Source organism: Moschus berezovskii, chromosome 12 (genome assembly GCF_049115385.1).
Source record: "Moschus berezovskii isolate FMDL1 chromosome 12, NW_MosBer_1.0, whole genome shotgun sequence".
Taxonomy (NCBI): Eukaryota; Metazoa; Chordata; class Mammalia; order Artiodactyla; family Moschidae; genus Moschus; species Moschus berezovskii.
Genome location: NC_142471.1, coordinates 50,688,520 through 50,708,364, shown reverse-complemented (window position 1 = coordinate 50,708,364; position 19,845 = coordinate 50,688,520). Strand labels below are relative to the sequence as shown.

At 36.4% G+C, this 19,845-nt stretch overlaps 1 protein-coding gene across 16 annotated transcripts in view; it reads right to left on the bottom strand.

Moving 5' to 3' along the window:
* The window catches only part of PCDH15 (protocadherin related 15), an 870,688-nt gene that overhangs the window by 688,122 nt on the left and 162,721 nt on the right, over positions 1-19,845 (bottom strand). For 12 of the 16 annotated variants that reach the window (XM_088842500.1, XM_088842496.1, XM_088842498.1 and 9 more), the window contains exon 2: positions 13,323-13,388. In XM_088842500.1, the coding sequence (XP_088698626.1) occupies positions 13,323-13,388 (66 nt within the window). Of the gene's footprint in view, positions 1-13,322; positions 13,389-13,903; positions 13,919-19,845 lie in introns of all 16 variants that reach the window. The other 4 variants (XM_088842501.1, XM_055425191.2, XM_088842492.1 and 1 more) reach the window with 1 other exon arrangement.

Genomic DNA, 19,845 nt, shown 5'->3' with positions numbered 1-19,845 from the left:
CCTATGTGCCTAGTGAATTTTGACTAAGGTTCATTATATTGAGAAATATTAATAATACCACTTCAAACTATTCTAAACAGACAGGTATGTGCCATTTAACTCAGATTTTAGTTGTGTTTGTGGAATTTGTCTTTATTTTTTACTTGAATCAACCATCAACCAAGTTTTTTTGAATGTATACAATATACCTGGTATTTCACTTCCTTCTGGGATTACAGAAATGACTTGAAGCAGATAGCCTTTGCTCTTATGAACCTTGAACTTAATATAATAATTCCACTTTGAGAAAAATGGTACCATCAGTTGTTGACAGAAAAAATACTAGCCCACCGACTTACATGTTTGCCTTTCATCTTTCCTTTGCCCTAAAGCATGTATCTATGTTTATAGGCCAACTGAACTCTGTACATTTGCAATGGATTCTCCTTTTCTAAACTACTGTTAATATAAATACAGTTATATGTCTCACACATGTACTATGACTTACAGAAGATATTTGTCACGTATCAGGAATATTTATACCATTTCTAAATAACTGTATCATAGAATAAAGGTCCATCTTCCTAAAGCCTTAATTTTAACTAATAGTCAAAGTTTAAAAATTTATAGTTGGAGAAGCATGTTGAATTCACAGTATTGTTTAAAATATATTTCAAAGATATAAATTTAAATAACATGCTTTTATAAAACCAAAGCACAAAAGATAATCCTCTGAAGCTTTCTAAAATATAAAACCATAGAGTGTTTATGTAGTGTCCTATCAATGTCTACAATGATAAAGGTGTTAATATACAAAATAGGAATTTCCAACAAAAAATTCACATGGTTAGCCTTTTAATCAGGATTATATGGGAAGATAGTTTATTCAATTCCAATTGCTATTAGTCTACTCAAAGTTAAATGTCAGTTGCTTTGTTTCAACTTAATGAATAAAGCAAGACGTAGCCTATGGTGGAGAATGAGAAAGTACTGAGAACTTATTTTGTGAGACTTAGCTGACATTTTGAAACAAACTAAAATCAAACTAATTTTATTTAAAGACATATAATAGGTTTCAAAAACACAAACAGTATTAACTGCAAAGAATCTATTTATTGTGGAACATTTGAGAGACTGCAAGATTCAAAGTGTTGAAGGAATATGCAAATAATATAAATGAAATGTTCTCTTTCATACTTGCTAGTTATTGAATGATGGAAATGTAGAGATATTAACTGGTCATTAATGATGTGAAATTAGAATGAAAAGCTTTGCTTTGAACAATGTTCTCAAAGCTTATTCACTACAAAGAAATAATAAAAATTATTTATTTTCTTGGGACTTGATTTTCTTGGGACTTGAGACAAATTTCCAAATTATTAACTCTGTTAATTTATTCACTCTCTTAATTCATGTATAATTTAGTCTGACTCTTTGTTGAGTCCTCACATCCCCACACATGCCCCCAAAAAAACACTTTTAAAATTAGTAAATTAACCCTTATAGATTGATGGGATGCTACTCCTTTACTAATAATGCCCACATCCTGCCTGTCCTAAATTATTAAGATAAAACGAAGTACAGTTAATCAACATTTTTACCAAAGCATGTTTCTATAAAGATGATCATATTATCAACTGAAGTGACACATTTTACAAATATTCAGTTCAGTTCAGTCGCGTCCGACTCTCCGCGACCCTGTGAATCACAGCACGCCCGGCCTCCCTGTCCATCACCAGCTCCCGGAGTTCACTCAAACTCATGTCCACAGAGTCGGTGATGCCATCCAGCCATCTCATTCTCGGTCGTCCCCTTCTCCCCCCACCCCCAACCTTTCCTAGCATCAGAGTCTTTTCCAGTGAGTCAACTCGTCGCATGAGGTGGCCAAAGTATTGGAGTTTCAGCTTTAGCATCAGTCCTTCCAATGAACACCCAGGATCGATTTCCCTTAGAATGGACTGGTTGGATCTCCTTGCAGTACAAGGGACTCTCAAGAATCTTCTCCAACACCACACTTCAAAAGCATCAATTCTTCGGCGATCAGCTTTCCTCACAGTCCAACTCTCACATCCATACATGACCACGGGAAAAACCATAGCCTTGGCTAGATGGACCTTTGTTGGCAAAGTAATGTCTCTGCTTTTTAATATATTATCAAGGTTGGTCATAACTTTCCTTCCAAGGAGTAAGCGTCTTTTAATTTCCTGGCTGCAATCAGCATCTGCAGTGATTTTGGAGCCCAAAAAATTAAAGTCTGACACTGTTTCCACTGTTTTTCCATCTATTTCCCATGAAGTGATGGGACCAGATGCCATGATCTTTGTTTTCTGAATGTTGAGCTTACAAATATTACAAGTTACAAATATTTTTCTGAAATGTGGACTAGCACTGAATCTTCCCTTTTTTAAAATTAATGGTGTTTTGAAGGCAGTGTAATATAACAAAGATATTGGTTATAATTTTGATGGTGTCACACTCTTAAACTTTCAGATTTTCAGGATTTACAATAACTACCATGTTCACACTGACCTTTGGAATGGTTGCAGTAATCCTTTACAATGTGTTAAATGAGGCAGTGAGACCACCAAGCCAAACTGAGTGAGTCAATATGTTTTCTAGTATTTCAGCAGACAGATCTTTTAAAGGGTAACATTTTCTGAAATTGTACATGTATACAGATACAATCATCTATTTAAATTATGAAATGTGCAAACTAGAATATTGAGTGAGAGACAGGAAGAAGAATTATCCTTAGTGTTTTCATTTAGCCACCTGTATTTCACAATCAAGTGGTTTTGATTGAAGAGTGTCCTTATATTCAATCAACATACATCTCCTCTTGACCACATTTGTTATCATTTTCTCCAGGCATTTTTTTTTTTTTTTACCCTACCTTAAACTGACCAGACCATTTCCATCTGGAGAAGATAATGGCAACCCACTCCAGTATTCTTACCTGGAGAATTCCATGGACAGACCATGGGGTTGCAAAGGGTTAGACACAACTAAGTGATGAATACACAAACTGACCAGCAATATTCATCCACGTAGTCTTTGGATTTGAATTTTCCATTTGAAATGTAAATTTCCTAGCTAAGTGCATGGCTCACATCTTTAGTCAATTTTGTTCAGGGTTCATTGCTCAAATATGATTTCTTAAATTAAACACCTACAATAGCAACACTGCCTCCCTACTTGACTAACACTCTGTTCTCTTGCTCTGCTCTGCTTTTTTTTTTTTTTTTCTGTTTTTTTCTCCCTCCAGAGGTCTTGCTTCTGCCACCTGAAGGGATTGGTTTTGCTTGTTTTCTAGTTTTCTAGTGTACCCGGATAAGTAGCTATTCCTTTTCTACTCAAAACCATTTTAAGAAGAAACCTCAATGAAACATAGGTCTGACAATTCAAATTCCTAGTTTGTAGATTTGTAAACTTTCAGAAACAAGCAAGCAAGGAGGAAAATACCAGCAGAAGTAAGCATAGGCAAAAGGAGATTGTTTAATGTTCTTATAAGGAAAAGTAAAAGTTTGTTTCTGAGGTGCCCTGAGTGAATAGAGAGTTCTGTACTAAGCAGCCAGTACTTGAGACTTGAACTAAGAATTACTGTCAAACAAAACTCAGAATCTAGAAAACAAAAATGAGGACTATTTATAAAAACAAAAATCACCTTGCCTTTGGTAACCAGTGGCAAGTGGTTTGGATAGGCTAAAAGGAATGCTTTAATATACTATATCTCCACATTCTATTTAAGTAAACCCATTCGTATATTAATCAAGCTGAATTTATTTTAATGGTGCATAGCTTTGAATCCCCAAACCTTTTATTACTGAGTACAATTAGGAGATTAACTTTTATTCTAAGGAATAAGTATTAATATATATATTAATATATACTATAGTATTTGCTTAAATTGTACCATCTGATATGAATATAAAATCTAGGTTGAGTGCATCCTTCAGTTCAGTTCAGTCACTCAGTCTTGTCCGACTCTTTGCGACCCCATGAATCAGCACGCCAGGCCTCCCTGTCCATCACCAACTCCTGGAGTTCACTCAAACTCATGTCCATCAAGTCGGTGATGCCATCCAGCCATCTCATTCTCTGTTGTCCCCTTCTCCTCCCGCCCCCAATCCTTCCCAGCATCAGAGTCTTTTACAGGGTGTCAACTTGTTGCATGAGGTGGCCAAAGTATTAGAGTTTCAGCTTCAGCTTCAGTCCTTCCCATGAACACCCATGATTGATCTCCTTCAGAATGGACTGGTTGGATCTCCTTGCAGTCCAAGGGACTCTCAAGAGTCTTCTCCAGTACCACAATTCCAAAGCATCAATTCTTCGGCAATCAGTTTTCTTCACAGTCCAATTCTCACATCCATACATGAATATGGGAAAAACGATAGGATTGACTAGATGGACCTTTGTTGGCAAAGTAATGTCTCTGCTTTTTACTATGCTATCTAGGTTGGTCATAACTTTCCTTCCAAGGAGTAAGCATCTTTTAATTTCATGGCTGCAATCAACATCTGCAGTGATTTTGGAGCCAAAAAAAGTCTGACACTGTTTCCCCATCTATTTCCCAAAACTCAGCAGTGGCCACAGGACTGGAAAAGGTCAGTCTTCATTCCAATCCCAAAGAAAGGCAATGCCAAAGAATGCTCAAACTACCGCACAATTGCACTCATCTCACATGCTAGTAAAGTCATGCTCAAAATTCTCCAAGCCAGGCTTCAGCAATATGTGAACCATGAACTTCCAGATGTTCAAGCAGGTTTTAGAAAAGGCAGAGGCACCAGAGATCAAAAGTGCATCCTTCAGTTTCATGAAATAGCAATAGATGAAGAGATACTAAATATTTTTATATTCGTTAATCCACATGGCACTCTCAAGCATATTTAATTGAATTTTGTTACATTTCCGGGTGTAAATATGTGGCACTTGAACATTTGTTTTGAAAATTGCTGTAGGAGGTATTTTAACTCCAAGGATATTTCAAATGATCTGGGGGTGACTCTTCTCATCCAGCAATTGCTAGGAACCTTTATATTGTTGATTACTATTGTCAAAAGTAACAGAAGTGATCCTTTTCATATTTCCAGTGTCCTAACAGAAGAGTCATACCCCACTGACCTACAACAAAGCTCAATAATTTAGTGGCCAACATTTGATCATGAGAAACAGAAGTGTAAGAACCATGCATGACAAACAGGAACTTGAAAAATTCTTTGGGAGCAGGGTAATGGTGGAATCTGAAACCTGCATGAGGAAGAGCAATTGTAGACAGAACCTCCAGGAGCTCAGTGCTAAAACAAGTAATTGAACTTAGGTGCTTCTCGCATCCCCAAGTTCCTAAATATCCATCAGAGACTCACTCCCCAGCTAAATTCAAATCATGCAACCTGAGTGCTAACAGTGTGCTAGTTATGCAAAGAAAGCTCAAAACCAAATCTCTGCACTCCCTCCCCCGCCAAAAAAAAAATATTATCTCGTTGATGTCCCTTCCCCCATGCATCTCTGTCATCTTTGTTGCCTAATTTAGGAGTCAAAATACGGGTGGCTTACAGGTGATATGAACCACACAGATGTGTTTTGCTTGGCTAACAAAAAAAAATCAAAATTTAAATTAGAATGACTTATCTTTAATACACATAACTTCCTATTCTGAAAGACACTGAAGGTTTTTCTATATGGGTACAAATGGAGAGAACTTAATAGATCTTCCCTCCTTCTACCACACAGTCCCATTCTTGTTGCCAGCAAGACCCATGGCCCATCTTCCAACAGTCTAAGCAAATGAAATCAATGCTAGCTTCAATTGTTTGTCCTAGTGACTTAGGATTTAGATAAAAGTGGCCCATTATAACAGCATCATTTGTGGCTGTGTATGTGTGATGTAATTTAATTCTATATAATTAACATTTATTTTTGTTAGACATGAGATTAAAATAAAGGATTCAAAGAAAATGCAAAATATTAGAATGCTTTTTTCCTAAAATGTTTACCTTAGAAACCAAGGGTTACCTCATATAACTTAATCTTTTCATCATCATTAACAATAGCACTCTGAAACTTAAACATAAATGAGGGTCACTAACTTGAATAGAATTGTTTTCCTTGTATAAAACACCCTAGCTTGCCAGCCTTTTTGACTTCTGTCTGTCTTGTGTACTTCCCCTGTCCCTTCTTTTAGTATTATTTCACTAGGCCCAGCAATAACATTGTATATTGGTTGCTATAGAGTCAACAAATGAGAAAACAAATATCATAAAAGAAATATGATTAAATGCTAATGTGTGTTAGGTTGTTACTTATCTCAAGTTATCTGTTTCCTTAGCTTAGAAAATTTTCAATTTATTTCACAGTTATATATTCAGAAATCTGTAGCTGCTGACCTTTTAGAAAATAATACTTTAGCACAAATGAACAAAAGCAGAATGCATTGTTGTATGTGTAGCTCCAGCAGTAATGAGCAGAGCCAAATTGTTTTCTACTAGGACAACTGTCTTAGTCACTGTAACAAGAGGATTAAAATAAGTGAGGAATTGGACATGATTTTTTACATAATTTTTGTCTAATATTTACAAATGTATTTAGGATAGTTTTATTTAACTCCTTCATAATTTACAAAAAAATACATTTCCTCATCATTGTGTGTTTATTTCACTAGAAAGAATTCAGAATGACTTGATGATGACTGGGAGAAATAAATAATAGAATAACAAAGAAATTTTTAATCATGATTTTGAGGCTATGTAACATCAACATCAATCTAGCCAGAAGAGCATTAATGTCTTATAAAAAGATTTAATATTTTGGCAGTTAAGGATCAAGTTTGGATGTTATAGAATTACAAAACAATAGGAAAATATTTTTCTCTATTTCTCCAGAAAAACAAATCTGTCATGTTGTGCTAAAGATCATTTGCTTGATGTCAACACTGATGATCCTGTATAACCCCATACACAATATTAGTTTTGATACTTCAAAAGTTTTTAGTCATCTGTTAATTTACCTTCATATAATGTATATAATTTCTATTGTTTAGAGTTGCTATGTTTCATAAAGATTTATGAAGCAGAATACATACTTATTTTTAACTTTTCCATACTTCAAATAGAATTCTAGGATTTGTTGGTGAAAACCATCAAGGAGACTAGTGCTGTTTACTGTAGCTATAAGACAAAAACACAGAATAGAAGTAGGATAAAGGTGCCTTTACAAGCTAACTGTAAAAAACCAAACCCTTAGAACAATCGCTCCCATAGGACATATATACTAGAACCCTCTCTCCCTTTTATTTTCATGAGTAAAACTCTATACAATTTTTCAAAAGCTTTATATCTAAGAATGTATCCTATACTTCAGGTTTTATTTAATATATAAATTATGTTGGCAACAGTTTGTTATATTTCATATTTGAAGTAACTAAAATAGTTATAGAACAGAGAAGAAATTAAATCCAGAAACATCTTAAGCTGTATCCTTGTCTCAACACATCGAAAGAAACATGAACTAAGGACAGACCCAGATAAGTATTTCAATCTTTACTAATAATTCTTCAAAACATTTATATGAGCCAAGGATTCTGTCTGTGGCAACTATATTGAAATGTTTTTTCACTTATTATATAATTTCTAGCACCTTTAACCTCTTGGTGGCATCTTCAATCCCTTTCACTTTATTCCAATAGAACACTGTCATCCAGACTGCCTGATAACTTGCTGTGTTGGTTCCTCCAGTTTCCTCTCTTCCCAACATCTTGTGCCATCTCTCACCTGGGGTTCTCGTCATTTTCTACTCTGAGTTACTTCATACACTTTAGTATTTTTCTACTCTAGTTGTTGCAAATTTTTTCTGCCAGTTTATACCTTGCTCTCTTTAGAGAATAAAAGAAGAGTGATGATAACATCAGCAAAAAGAGAGGGTTCTGAACACACACACACATGCACATAAATGACATCACACTTTGTTTAAACCTTGGGAATATTCATAAACAAACATTGGTTCTTCAAGACTTATCTTTCCATGAGTGCAAGATCTATTTTACTAGGAATATGTGAAACTCTACTTGCAACCCTTTGGAGGTATGTAAGACCGAAGCTGAAACTCCAATACTTTGGCCACCTCATGCGACGAGTTGACTCACTGGAAAAGAGTCTGATGCTAGGAGGGATTGGGGGTGGGAGGAGACAGCAACGACAGAGAATGAGATGGCTGGATGGCATCACCGACTGGATGGACATGAGTTTGAGTGAACTCCGGGAGTTGGTGATGGACAGGGAGGCCTGGCGTGCTGTGATTCATGGCGTCGCAAAGAGTTGGACATGACTGAGCAACTGAACTGAAGACAGAGTTTGGCAAACTCCTTTGCTATAACTTTAAGATATGAAATTGGTAAATTTAAGGAAAGAAGAACATCAGCATAAACATTTAATCTTCTGTTCTTCCAAGCTTAGTGATTTTTGACAATGGAAAGAAACGGATGATACCAAGCAACTTGCAAATGCCCCTCAATAACATCATTGTTCGGAGAAGGCCACTCCAGTACTCTTGCCTGGAAAATCCCATGGATGGAGGAGCCTGGTAGGCTGCAGTCCGTGGGGTCGCTAAGGGTCGGACACGACTGAGCGACTTCACTTTCACTTTCCACTTTCACACATTGGAGAAGGAAATGGCAACCCACTCCAGTGTTCTTGCCTGGAGAATCCCAGGGAAGGGGGAGCCTGGTGGGCTTCCGTCTATGGGGTCACACAGAGTCGGACACGACTGAAGTGACTTAGCAGCAGCAGCAGCAACATCATTGTTTCTAGTGAAGAAACAACCTCCTTTCCCTCCCCAAGCTACATGCTTGCGCCAGAGAATCTCCACAGAAGGAGTGAGCAACTGAATTCATTGTTCCTTTCTATAACCTCCCCTACCTTCCTAGAAGCACAGGAGGGTCTGTAATACTCAACCCAGCTCATACTTGGTTCTGAAATGTATCCTGACAAGGACCAAGAAACACTCTCATTAAATCAGCTGTGGCATCTTCTGTTGATGGCTCCCTTCATAATGTGAAGACACTCCATTAATCTTTCATTTCCCAAATTAGCTGTGAGCCCACAATATCTTAACTGCAAATCCATAAAGGACACTTATGGATCTGGCTCCTAAACCTCTCTTACCTAGTGATATCCTTTGGTTTCTGAACCTGTCTACTTTTGTACAGTCATAGTGTTATATTCAAACCATGACTTCAAACTGTTTTCTTATTCCCTTAACTCAGCACTGCTTATGTATATTTATCCAGTTTCTGAGAGTTAACCTGAGCCAATTGTTCCAAAGTCTGTTTGAATGTCATACATAGTTGTTGTAAAGCAGCTAAGACCCTGACTTGGCTGGCACTCAGAGGCAAGTTTAAATAGTTCTAGTGTAACTGTTCCTGGCCTTTCTCCTTCCAGTAAGAACTCAATGCCATTAGGCAATTCAGAGTCCAGTGAACCTATAATGTATTTCTAGAAATATTTTTTAACAGTTTCTTTTTCAGAGCAGTGTTTTAAGTTCACAACGGAAAGTATAGGGAGAGAGTGTTTTTCCATATACCCTTTACCCTGCACATGTGTAGCGTTCTGCTTTATCAACATCACTCACTAGAATGGTACACTTTCTTTTAACCAAGGATGAACCTACATTAGCACAACATAATCACACGAAGTCCACAGTTTACCTTTGATTTCCTTTTGTTTTTGTTCATTCTATTGGTTTGGACAGATATATGATAACATATATCCATCATTAAAATATAATTCAGTGTTTTCACTGCCCTAAAATTCCTCTTTGCTCTGCCTATCCTTCTCCTACTTACTCTTAGAAACTAATCTTTTTATTTTCCTCTTTTTTTTTTTTTTACCTTTTCCAAAATGCCATAGTTGAAATTATACAATCTTTGCTTTTTTTTCGGATCGGCTTCTTTCACTTAGTAATATGCACTTAAATCTCTTCCATGTCTTTTCATGGCTTGATAGCTCATTTCATTTTAGTCTGAATTTGTCTGGATGCACCTTAGTTTACTTGCTAGGACATCATGCTTGCTTTTAAGTTTGGTCAATTATGAATTAAACTGCTGTACATGTCCATGTGCAGGTTTTTCTGTATACATAAGCTTTTCTGGAAAAAAAATGTACATATTTTCAAATAATATATTCTAAGTCTGTTTCTCACTGTACATTCTCCCCTCTAAATGCAATTACTCCAAAATAGGTCCTATATACTAGTTCTAGAGGTTTCTGGGGGTGATCAGGGGCCAATGTGATTTTCTTAATGGGCTGACTTTGGGTCCTTATCACATAAGCTTGATTTTCTGGTAGCTGTGATGAAAATAAACTTTTCAGATTGAGGGTGATATAATGAATCTGTTATCAATATACAGCTGAGGACAAGGACCAAGGAAGGGAATAATCTAACAGGTCCCAAGGTGAGAAAGAGGTTTATGAATCTCTATCAATTAAATTTTTAATTATTTCAAACATAAACATGTGCAAACAAATTTAACACACATATTCATAAAAGAAGAAACATTTCCATCCCACAGAGTATAAAAATTTTGAAATATGCAGATGTATGTAACAAATAATGGACATTCTTTAAATTTATCTTACTGACATATCAGAGAAGGCAATGGCAACACACTCCAGTACTCTTGCCTGAAAAATCCCATGGGTGGAGGAGCCTGGTGGGCTGCAGTCCATGGGGTCGAGAAGAGTCGGACACAACTGAGAGACTTCACTTTCACTTTTCACTTTCATGCATTGGAGAAGGAAATGGCAACCCATTCCATTGTTCTTGCCTGGAGAATCCCAGGTACGGGGGAGCCTGGTGGGCTGCCGTTTATGCGGTCACACAGAGTTGGACACAACTGAAGTGACTTAGCAGCAGCAGCAGCAGTGACTTATATATGAAAATTAAGTATATATTTTAAAAGGCCTGAATTGTTTAAAAGCTATACTCAAGGATGTATTTAGCAATGTAGATTGTTTAGCAGTAGACATCAATAAAGTAAGCCAAAAACAAATTGACACACAAACTTACTAGTTTGGCATAATAAAGGATTTGCTATGCATTACTTTTAAGAGGCCCAGAACCTTTAAAAATAGGTGCTTATTATACTAGTAAAATAGGATACCCACATGTTTTTTTTTTACTGCCAATTAAAAAGTTTCATGAAAAAAAAAAAAAAAACTAAGACTTTAAGAGCAGGACTAGAATTAACTGTCCTTTTGGGAAATTTCTCAGATTTGTCTAAAGAAAAATATGAAAACACTTTAAATGCATTGTTTTCTTTAGACTTTTTTTTTTAAGTAATTTATTTATTTTTTATTGGAGGTAAATTATTTTATATTGGTTGGTTTTGCCATACATTGGTTGGTTTTGCCATACATTGACATGAATTCGCCCCGGGTTTAATCTGGCAGAGTGTCATTAGATCACCATGTTTTTTAGAAATTTAATGTGAAATAAAAATGTAAAACATTTAATCTCTAGATTGGTATTTATACTCCTTGTGATGACACTCAAAAAACTTTGGCAGCATTCTGAGTAGTTGGCAGGTTCTACAAAATATGCCAATTAAAGAGCAAAACATTACTCCACTACATCATGTCACATTCTTCTAAAATATAAATATTGAACTTTCACCACATGCCACCGTGCAGCACTGCTATGACAACATCTTTGTAGAGTTCCTAAACTCCTTCAAAAAGTGGCATCTAATCAGTACAACGAGAGGTAAAATATTACCATGGCTCTAATTATCTGGTTGGCAAAATAAGCTCTGTTTAGAATTATGTTGAAACAGCCATTTATTAAAATTAATGCTTTAGTTCAGATCAGCTTATATGTTTAAGGAACTGGTGAACAATGAGAAAATATAGATTAGTTTTCTATTACGTTAATTTTTTGTCTCTGTTTAAAAAGCAAACTTTTTTTTTCTTACTATAGTACATTTAGAAAGCAGATTTGTTCACAGAAAAACAATAAAGGATAAACCATAATTCTCCATGTGAAATGTACATTTTCTGGTATAGTAATTATATATATACACATTTTTTTTTCTTTCTGAGGACACATATAGAACTTATTTCTAATTTATTTAAATGCATATTAGTAATATGCTAACTTCACATGTTTTCAAGGTCAATAAGTATTGAATTTTTAAAAATAAACTATCAAACTTGTGTAATTTTAAAAACATTTCTAAAATTTAGAATAGACACTTAAATTTGTTTAAACAGGCCAGGAGTATTGTGAACATTTTTTGGCCAATTCCAAAGGGTGTGAAAGATGTTTAGAAATTTTAAAAGTTTATACAGATTCTTCTAAGAAAGAAAAGAAATATTTCTAACATAGCATAATAAATCTATGATTAAGTACACCAATACAGGAGTTATGCATATTATAGAACTTTTCAAGATACATATAGGTTGAATTGCAGTGAAAAGTCACTTTCTATTAAGCCACTTGCCATTGTTTTTTAAAAAGACATAAATCTGGTAAAATAAAAGTGCAAATTAAACCCAGTGGAAGGTCTGTTGCAGAATCAATAGACAAAATGAGCTACAGAACATTCTCATGTTTAGAAGAGCTTGCAATAGAAACCAAGACAAGAGAATTCCATTTTACTTTTACCTAATAGAGAAGTAGCATCTTTAAATATTTGTAAAGTTTAGAGAGACTAAGAGAGTGTTGGGGAAGAAAAGTGCTAATTTTTGTTTTGATAAATAAAATTATACTGCTGAAGGGCTTAATATAAATTAAGAAATAGATATTACTTATGGCAGACAGACTGAGTGAAAAGTCAGACTTTCTCCTCTGTTCTAGACCTTTTGTTGGGTTCTCTGTTATCAAGAATTTTTCAGTTTTCCCAGTAACTTAAATCACCGTGCCTAATGATAGGCTATGGATCTTAATCCTGACGAGACTGTAGCAAATTGAAATTAACAGTACAGAGTTTACCTTGTGGTTCACTTCTTTTGGAGGGATACACTAGGTAGCAGTATATGTGATAGTTGAATCTACCTATTGACATAGAAAAGTTCTAGCCAGTATCTGGATGTATTCTTGGACTGATCCTGTATCAAGTGACTTCTCTGCAATCAAAACTAAACATTTCTTATTCACTGAGTCTTTCATACTATAATCCAAGTATTTCCAGGGAATGGTTTAAATTAAAATCATACAGGGAAGAAATTAAAAGAGAACTGTTAGTGAGTTTGCTTTGAGGCTTTCATTTAGTACTTCCATATATATCAAATCTAGGTTTGAAATGAGAAATCCCTGTTCGATTAGGTCACTTTTAAAAGAGAAATCTCACTCACCATTCCGACTTTCTTCATCAATGGCAACTATGGTGGCTGGTGGTCCTCCCCTAGCTAGTTTGCAATCTGAAGAGAAAACAAGACAAAGTAAGAAATAGCTATTGCAGGGACATTCACCCTGAGATTAAATTCACACTGATGTGTACTGACATTTAAAAAGAAATATCCTATAATCAAATTAATATGCATCATTACTGTTAACAATTTTTTATTTTAAAAAAAAGTGTTCATAAGAACTACACAGATTCCTTACCACATTGCAACAAAGACACTTTATAGACCATGAAATGGTTCAAATCATACTGAGAAAACACCAGCAGAGACCACTGGAGAGTAGAAGTCCTTCCAGACACAGATAATGGGATGGTAATTTAACCCAAAGAAATAACTTAAAGGGATGATTAGCAAGGAAAAATTGTAATTAAAGCTTCACAACAGAAACAAACATAATTGGACTTCAATTGTGATAAAGGGTCTAATTAAAAAGAGTGAATAGAATTTTAATAATATTCTAAAGAGAATGAAACAGAGACAGACAAGCAGTGTTTGTGGGGTCTGAGATTTTATTTTTGTCATCTTACCCTCATATTGCCAGTCTGGAGTCAAAAGTATAGAGTCATCAATGGAAGCAGATCAGAAAAATAAAAGAAAGAAAGGAAGAAAGAATATATTTGTACATTTAGTGAGGATTGAAAGATATAAATAGCATTGTACAATAACAGATAATCACATCTAATGATTTCTGGAAATGAAATACGTAAAATCTTTATTTTTATAATTCAAACAGTGTGAACAAGTTAACTTTATAATGTATGTCACTCACATCTTAAAAATTACAGATCAATTTGAATATAACATGCAATACACCTATGTGTCCTGTGAAAAGGTAAATAAAATTACATATTAATTGTCTATTATCTCTGTGTTGAATGAACCTTAAGAATACTGCCTGTCAATCAGTAGTGATTAATTTGTTATCTCAAGAAGTGCTAATGTGTGGATAATGAAGATATAAATAGTATCATGAACTATAATATCCATGATAATTAAAATGTGAAGGCTTTGCCTGTGAGATGTCAAAAGTATACTTCTGAGACATAAAGTGCTCTCTCAGGAGATGCTTGGCCAGCCTAATAGGGTTGTGTCATGCTGTTAAATGTACATGGTGTGTTCCTGTGACTGAAACATAAATAGGCTTAAGCCATCCAAGTAGGTGTGCCATTTGGAAGATGATTTCAAGGCTTACTATTTATCTGTTAAAATTCTGCCATTATGTACATGGGTATGAATAATAAGGGCTTTGGCAAGCACTGTTGTATATTGTAAGATGTGTGTTCTCTCATGTAAAGTTTAAAATATCTAAAATCTCTAGTTTTCTCTCTTTGTCCTTATCAATATTCAAGGAGATTCAGGTCACAGCAGTTTTAGATCTAAAATATCTTATTACACTCCATCCCTTCCTTTCTATACCCCCTGACATAGCACAGCTCCTCACTATTTGCAACCTCTACTCTTGCAGTGGTTTCCTCATTAATCTCCCGGAAACTTTGTTCTCATCCTGCATTCATTCATTCATTTCATGAGAATAATTTTTGTGCACCCCAATCAAAGGTAAATTAATGGCACTTCTCTGCACAAAAATACTTGTTTCTTTTGGAGTGAAGAAAAATGTTTTAGGATATCATTCAGAGGGTGTCACGGTCTCAACATTGTTTACTTATTAAGCACAATGCCCTTTGGTCACCTTTGAGCCCTTACTTTTGCTAGGATTACATCTTGTATTATTAAGGCAGTTTTGTTACCTAAAATCATTTCTGCCTCTACTGCCTGTCAAGTCTGTTATTCTTGATAAAATTAGATTTCACTTATTCCACCAAAACTTTCTTATACCCCAGTGAGAATTTAAATTTTATTCCTGAGTTCTCATATCTATTCATCTAGCTTTTTATCCTTCTGTGCATACAAAAATTATTCAGTCAAATTGGTAGATAGCTTACTATGTGCTGAAGATGGGAATCAAAAATCAAGAACTCCTTTCTTCACAGATCTCAGGTGGCGGAGATAAGGGGTCAGATAAAGGAAAGACTCATAAACAACCACAAAACTATGGCACAATGTGGTCTATGTGAGTCAGTTGTTTAATATGATCATCAACAACACAAATGATTAAAAGAGAGACATTGCCTGCTGTGAGTAGAAATGAGATACACAAGAAGGCAGAGGCAATTTGTGGAAAGAATAAATGAAACATGACCAGTTCTTGCAAGAAGCAATTCTTGGATTACGAAGCATGCCTTCCATTTGTATTTCAAAGAGTAGTTACTTTTCAATACTATTTTATTTCTTCCCACTCTCCTTTTTTCCCTCTCTCTTTCTCCCTCCCTCCCTCCCTTACACACACACAGACACACACACACACACACACACACACACACGGTGGATCAGTGGTAAAGAATCTGCCTGCCAATGTAGGAAACACAGGTTCAATCCCTGGGTCAGGAAGATCCATGGAGAAAGAAATGGCAACCCACTCCAGTATTCTTGCCTAGAGAATCCCAAGGATGAAGGAGCATGGTGAGCCCAGTGTCACAAAAGTGTTTGACATGACTTAGCAGATAAACAATAATCTAAAGGTATATATAATATTTATATATAGGGTTCCTGCCTCAGTTAAATCCTCATAGCTGCAAAGTAGAGAAAAAGTGTGGTGAATTTTCACATAAGTATTGGTAGGGGAAGAGATATTTAACCAATAACTTTATAGGCAGGCAGGATAAAGGGAAATGAATGATGGGGAAACTTGGGTATACATATACAACAACCATTCATCATTTGGTTACTATTATATTTATGGATCGGAGAAGGCAATGGCAAGTCACTCTAGTACTCTTGTCTAGAAAATCCCATGGACGGAGGAGCCTGGTAGGCTGCAGTCCATGGGGTCGCTACGAATCAGACATGACCGAGTGACTTCACTTTCACACATTGGAGAAGGAAATGGCAACCCACTCCAGTGTTCTTGCCTGGAGAATCCCAGGGACGGGGGAGCCTGGTGGGCTGCCGTCTATGGGGTCACACAGAGTCGGACATGACTAAAGTGACTCAGCAGCAGCAGCAGCAGCATATTTATAGATAGACTTTTTCTGCTCAGCTAAGTCAAGTATGATTCTCCATATTCCAGCCCTACCTAATTCCCTTACCCTTTCCACTCTTCTTGGTTCATTTTGTAGCCATAGCAAACCAAATTTATGTTTTTTCTGTGACATCTGCTAAAATTCCCTTCCTCCTCTTCTTCCCTTAGTTAACTTTTATTTCTCTTCCAAGAACCTGGCAGGGCATCACTCGTCTAGAAAATCTTCCTTGTTGGTCTAAACTAAATGCCTCTTCTCTGCATTCCTTCAATATACACTGTGTAAGCATGCCAAGTCGTTTGAGTGGTGCCCGACTCTGTGAACCCATGGACTGTAGCCCGCCAAGCTTCTCTGTCCATGGGATTCTCTAGGTAAGAATACTGGAATAGGTCACCATGCCCTCCTCCAGGGCATCTTGCCAACCCAGGGATTGAAACCACATATCTTACATATTTTGCATTAGCAGGTGGGTTCTTTAGCACTAATGCCACCTGGGAAGCCCTCAGTATACACTGTGCTGTGCTTCAGTTCAGTTCAGTCGCTCAGTCGTGTCTGACTCTTTGCGACCCCATGAATCACAGCATGCCAGGCCTCCCTGTCCATCACTAACTCCCAGAGTTCACCCAAACTCATGTCCATCGAGTTGGTGATGCCATCCAGCCATCTCATTCTCCATCGTCCCCGTCTCCTCCCACCCCCAATCCCTTCCAGCATCAGACTCTTTTCCAGTGAGTCAACTCGTCGCATGAGGTGGCCAAAGTGTTCAACTCTTCATGCCCCCATGGACTGTAGCCCACTAGGTTCCTCTGTCCATGGGGAGTCTCCAAGCAAGAATACTGGAATGGGCTCCCATGTCCTCCTCCAAGGGATCTTCCCAACCCAGGGGTCAAACCCAGGTCTCCCACATTGCAGGTGGATTATTTACTGTTTGAGCCACCAGGGATGCTCAAGAATACTGGAGTGAGTAGCCTATCCATTCTCCAGGGAATCTACCCAACTGAGGAATGGTATCGGGGTCTCCTGCATTGCAGGTGGATTCTTTACCAGCTGAGCTACCAATAAACACTGCAGTCCATTGGAACAATTAGTTCATAAAAATATATTAGTGAATTTTTTCCCTAATGAGAGCTCCTTCAGACCAAGTCTGTGTCATATTTATCTTAGTAACCTCAGAATTCAACCAGAGCTGATCCTGAAAGAATGTTTGTTGAATTTTTCTGAACTACAATCAGACAAGATACAATCTCTCATTGACCATCTCTCCAGGACTGCACTCAGAAGTCTCTATTCTCCTTAGCAACAGAAAAAACCCAGGAGTAAAGGTGCAAGTACAGTTCCTCCCAGTCAGATCCCTTTAAAGGATGACTTTCACTCAGCTTTATTCTTTTAGCAAGTTCCAAAACCCCACAGTAAGATATTTTCATGCCCAAATAAATAAATAAATTGTATTTATTCTGAATCAAAACAAAAGTGGTTAAAAAAATTTAGACTCACCACACTAATGTAGAAAATTTAGTCAGATACATAAAAATAATCTATTAATAACATTGTTCATAAAAGTGTTTGCTTTGAAATGATGTGCTTGTGAAACTATAGTTATGAAATGTACAAAATATTTTTAATTACAAGTGTATTCAGAAAAAAATTAAATTTGAATGGAACATCCAGTATGTATTAGGTATGCAAATATCCACGTGGAGATCAAAGTGCAAACTAGAAAGCAATTTGGGGGCTAGGTGATCCTGTTCTCTACGGTCTATGGATAATCTGTCTGCCACAGGAAAGACAGGTTAGCTGATGATGACTGTACCTTGGAAATTCACTTTTGTAATCTATTTAATTTCACCCTTGACTGTCCAGGTTAAATCACAAATTCATTGTTTTTCATGCCTCAAATTTCTAACCTCTTAGGCCCCTACCTGATTCCCATATCCAATTTGTTGTAAAGTGCTGGATATGAATACAAATACCTGAATGCCCAGTGTGATTTATTTCTGCAAATTTGTCATCAAGCTAAAAATAAGACATATTTTTTCTGTATGTTTTTAAATAATTTTATGCAACAGGTACTATTTCAAACTTAAAAACTATTAGCAGGTATGTAATGACTGATTTCAAAGGTAGTAAACCTGTGATATGCTATTCTTACTGCATCCAGAAGCTTAAGAGCATGTTACTCCACAAAGAGAATATCCAGAATTGTCCAAATATATTTATTTATTACTAGGAAGTGTGAATAGCCAGGAAAACCCTATTTCCATCTTAGCCTATTCATCCTTTGATGGATATTTAGGTTGTTTACATATCCTGGCTATTGTAAATAATGCTTCAATGAACATTGTGGTACATGTGTCTTTTTTTAAATTTATTTATTTTAATTGGAGGCTAATTACTTTACATTATTGTATTTGTTTTGCCATACATTGACATGAATCTGCCCCAGGTGTACATGTGTTCCCCATCTTGAACCCCCTTCCCACCTCCCTCCCCATCCCATCCCTCTGGTTCATCCCAGTACACCAGTCCCGAGCATCTTGTATCATGCATCGAACTTGGACTGGCGATTCGTTTCACATATGATAATATACATGTTTCAATGCCATTCTCCCAAATCATCCCACCCTCGTCCTCTCCCACAGAGTCCGAAAGACTGTTCTATACATCTGTGTCTCTTTTGCTGTCTTGTATACAGGGTTATCGTTATCATCTTTCTAAATTCCATATATGTGTGTTAATGTATTGGTGGTTTTCTTTCTGGCTTACTTCACTCTGTGTCTTTTTGAATTATGATTTCCTTAGGGTATATATATACCCAATAGTGGGATTGATGAGTCCATTGTAGTTCTATTTTTAAAGAAAACTTCATACTGTTTTCCATAGTGGCTGTATCAATTTACATTCCCATAAACAGTGGAAGAGGGTTCCCATTTCTCCACACCATCTCCAGTATTTATTGTTTTTTTGATGATGGCTACTCTGACCAGTGTGAAGTGATACCTCGTTTATTTTTATTTGCATTTCTCTAATAGTTAGTGATATTGAGCATTTTTTCATTATATGGGACTGGAATGCTAAAGTAGGAAGTCAAGAGATACCTGGAGTAACAGGCAAATTTGGCCTTGGAGTACAGAATGAAGCAGGGCAAAGGCTAACAGAGTTTTGCCAAGAGAATGCACTGGTTATAGCAAATTACCTCTTCCAACAACATAAGAGAAGACTCTACACATGGACATCCCCAGATGGTCAATACCAAAATCATACTGATAGTACTCTTTGCAGCTGAAGATGGAGAAGCTCTATACACTCAGCCAAACAAAGACGGGGAGCTGACTGTGGCTCTGATCATGAACTCCTCATTGACAAATACAGATTTAAATAGAAGAAGGTAGGGA